This window comes from Condylura cristata, unplaced genomic scaffold, assembly GCF_000260355.1.
Source record: "Condylura cristata isolate star-nosed mole 26May11 unplaced genomic scaffold, ConCri1.0 scaffold00001, whole genome shotgun sequence".
Lineage (NCBI taxonomy): Eukaryota > Metazoa > Chordata > Mammalia > Eulipotyphla > Talpidae > Condylura > Condylura cristata.
The window spans coordinates 4,973,390-4,977,166 of NW_004567102.1; the positions used below are offsets into that span (position 1 = coordinate 4,973,390).

At 55.1% G+C, this 3,777-nt stretch overlaps 1 protein-coding gene across 1 annotated transcript; it reads left to right on the forward strand.

Moving 5' to 3' along the window:
• The first annotated feature begins 556 nt into the window (after positions 1 to 556).
• LOC101620433 (putative uncharacterized protein FLJ45825) lies at positions 557 to 1,235 on the forward strand. The gene is given in 5 exon segments (XM_012727585.1): positions 557 to 561; positions 738 to 839; positions 841 to 890; positions 893 to 896; positions 953 to 1,235. Coding segments are annotated over 5 exon segments (444 nt in total).
• Positions 1,236 to 3,777: the final 2,542 nt, after the last annotated feature.

The window sequence follows — 3,777 nt, forward strand, 5'->3', positions numbered from 1 at the left end:
TTTATGCTCAAATGATGAAAGCAATGCAATTGTTTGTTGGAAAAGATTCAACAGGACAAACATTTATGAACAAGAAGTGAAAGTCCCTTTTTGCTCCTTTTCCCATGGGCAACTACTGTTAGGAAGCTTTTTTCATCTTCCCAGGCATTTTCTCTGTATATGCAAGCACGTGTGTACACAGCCCTTATTTAAAACCGAGCACAAATGAGACCGTTCTCTCCCTGCTATTCTGCAATTCCCTTTTTTTTGTTTAACAATGTATCTTGACCATTTTTCCACACAAACACAAATCTTTTTCATGCTTGCGGTTGTAGATTGCTTTGCGGGGAGCATACACCATTGCCTGTTTAACTAAACTGCTGGTTTGGAAGGACTCTACCACCTACCTCCCAGGCTCACTGCCCTGGTGAAGAAGAAACAAGGAGGGCTGAGAAGGGGTGGGGAACATCAACAGCTTGTTAGTCCAGGAAATCTTAGTGCATGTCACATTTCTCCTCTGAGAGACGAAAAATGTTTTGGGTAGAGGGATGAAGAGGAAACGTTGGATAATTAGGACATGGGGTGGGGGCCTGAAAATCCGCAACCCTTCCCCCCCCCCCCCACCTCCAGACAACCTCTCTGGCACGGAGGCGGGGCCACAGACACAAGGTTTTGTGCTAATGCAATGTGACAACGCCGATAAGTTTTTTCCATTTCTTTGTCTTTCCTGAGAGAAGCTCTTGATTATCACCTTCTAGGTCACCAGGAACTGAGCGCAGAGGGACAGCTCAGCTCCTGCGCTTCCAGCTGGCTCCCATCAAGAAGTTAGAAGGCAGCCTGCAAATGCATTTCCTGTTATCATCTCCACCCTAGAACGACTTTCCCTAGCGGGGCTGGGGGAGGGGAGGCGGGCGGCGGCCCCTCTGGAGGAGCTGGACAAGGCTCTCAGCGCCCCAGACGGCTCCCGGTGCAGGGGGCGCGAGGCGGGCTGGAGGGCGGGGTGGAAGGGAGGCGCCGAGGCCCGGAGCGGTCCGGGGAGGGTCTGGAAGATGGTTGCCTGGCAGCTGGTGGGAGGGACCGATCTGCGGGCTCGCGGCAGGGGCCGCCCCGGTCCTAATGAAAACGTGTCCTTGCTCCAGGCCGGGCACCCGGACGCACCACCTCGGCCTCTCCCCGCCGCCTGCAAGAGGAAGAGCACTGCCCGCGGACACCCAACGCTTTACTCCCGACCGATGCATCCGTCTCGCTGCGTCTAGATAGATAATACAATCTCTACCCACACCTCATTTGCTAGGAGACAGCCTGGGTTTCTGAATTTTTTATGGGCTCACTTAGCTTGGAGGAAATCCAGAGGTCAGAGCCGGCGCAGACACTCCAGTCACCTTGCCCGTCCGGGCGCGCCGCCTTTCTGAAACCCGCTCACCCACGGGGCCCTAAATTACGGCGATTACACTGCAATTCGCCGCGCGATATTACTTTGATACACTACCTGCTGCAGCCGGGACTGGGAGGCGTGCATTATTTACCAGGGAGGCTGCCGTGCTGCGCACAGAGCCCCCAGCTCTCCCGAATCCCCCCTGTCCTCGCAGCTTCACGTCCACCTGCCGGGTGCAAGGTCTTGGGCTTGGGAGGTGTCGGGAACTGGAAGAGCTCCCCTCTCTCCGAGCTACCCTCTCCTGGCCACAGTAAGGGCTGGGAGAGCATCCCGGGGCAGGAGTGGATGCTGGCGACGAGGCTGGGGGTGAGGAGAGAGGGAGAGATGCTGTGCCTGCCACTCTTCCTTCTTTTAAGGGGATCCCGGCCCCTTTTAACTGGCCGATTGGAGCCCTCTTCTCAAGTGTCTGGTGAACCTCAGGGACCTCAGGAACTGCCCAGAGGGAGTGTGAAGACTCACAGCTGGCTTCCACTGATGGACTGCTAACAGCCTGTTAGCTCCTCAACCAGGATCCGTGATATGTCTGTCGTGGCCGAGGCAGAGATGAACGCTGGTCAGGCTACTCACTTCCCTAGGTTCCTGGTAGCAGAGTTTGCAGCAGCTAAGGCCTGGTTTCACCCTGGCTGGAGGCTGGCCCAGTTGGGCTGGGGCCTCTCTCTGGCTCCCCTTGATGACTTGGCATCAGCATCTAGATTGCAGGTTACTTCTGCTTTTATCCAAAGCGGTCCTTATGTGAGATGGATTTCTGATTGAAATCCAGTCAATTGGCTCAGATGTGTGCAGGGGCACAGCGTGAGCACACTTCAGGGGAAATTGCCCTGAGTCTGGGAGGAGGGCCGGGGGAGTGGACAAGAGCCTCAGGCCCTGCTCTGGAGCCAATGAACAAGCTTGGTCAGTATCCATAGGAGTCCCCAACCGGAAAGCTGCTTTACTCTTCCAGTTCTTAGGGGCTGATGAGCCAGAAACCTCCAGGGGGCTCCCCAGCCTCCAGGGATGACTGTATTCAGATAATACAGTGTGTAATGAGCCTGAGAGGGGGGTTTCAAGTAAGTGCCTGGAGGTATCTATTTGTGGGGGGTGAAGGAGGATGGTCTGCGGTGGGTCCTCGTGCGTGGCCTGTCTGGATGTGGGTCAGCGCTGGACATCTTAGTTCCTGTTGTCCAACAAACAGGGAGAGGTTGTTGGTCCTTGCGGGGCATGCCTGGCTGGGACGGTTCTGCTGCTGGTGCCTGGTAGAGGGGCTGCCCTGGCCCTGAGCAGAGTGTCCAGGCTCCTCCTGGACACATTCCTCCTGGAGGAATCCTGGAGATATCCTCACCTTTAGCCTGGCTTCCCTTCCCATCAGGGAGTAGTTGGGGATCCCTTGAAGGCATCTTTGCCACCCCACCCCAGCCCCCACTTCCTCCCGGCTCTCCCTGTCATTCTGAAAGTCTTTACTGTTGCAGTTCTGAACTCTAGAGTCAGCCAGCACCTGACATAAATGTAAATTCTCCTGGGAGGGCAATGCTTGCAAGCACCAGAGTTTATCAGTGCATCAGGTGCAGCTGGAGAAATGAGGTGTGAGGCTCAGAAGGAAGTAGTGGAGCACAGGAAGGTGAAGGAGACAAAGGCCCTGCTTCCCCGTAGTGTAAGAGAGAAACTGTCCCAAGAAGAAGGGAGGCAGGAACTAACACATTCCTTGCTACCCCTGCCTTGAATGCCAGGGACTCTTTAGGGGTCAGCCACAAACAGATACATCATCTCTCTGTGTGCTTTGGGACTTGCCTGAGATGAACATTCTGAAGAAGGAATCCCAGCTGCGGCAGGAACAGATGGTGCAGTGGGGGCAGCCAAGGGCGGCAGCAAGTTTGCTGGCTGGCTCGAGGAGGCCTGGGGCCTAACTCCGCCCCTGCCCCTCACTTGATGTGACTCTGGGCAAGTCCCTCAGGGCTCCCTAGTGAAGAAGGCTGTTGGGGGGGGGGGGCGGGGAGGGAGTCCTGCAGCAGGCTGGGTAAGCCAAGGCCTGCTTCTCTGCAGTGGTGAGGATGGAACCCTGTCCTGGTCAGCAAGGAAGATTTATTTTCCTATTTATTTGTCATTTCAGCTGCAGACAGCAGGCCTGGCCTGCCGCAGCCAACCCAGTGTTCATCCTTCTCTGCTGTAGCTGTTTGCCTAATTTATTTAGTGGCCTCCCTGGCTGTAGCTGGGTCATTGTGACCTCCAACCCATTTTCCTCTGGCCTTCCCTTGTTTCAGGGCAGGGAGAGAAGGGCACCACTGAACCCCCAAACCTGCCTGCTCTAACTAGGTTTTGCCATCCATCGCATCAAGACAAAACATATAAGACTTTAATGAACAGGAACTTTAATACAAACACGAAAGACA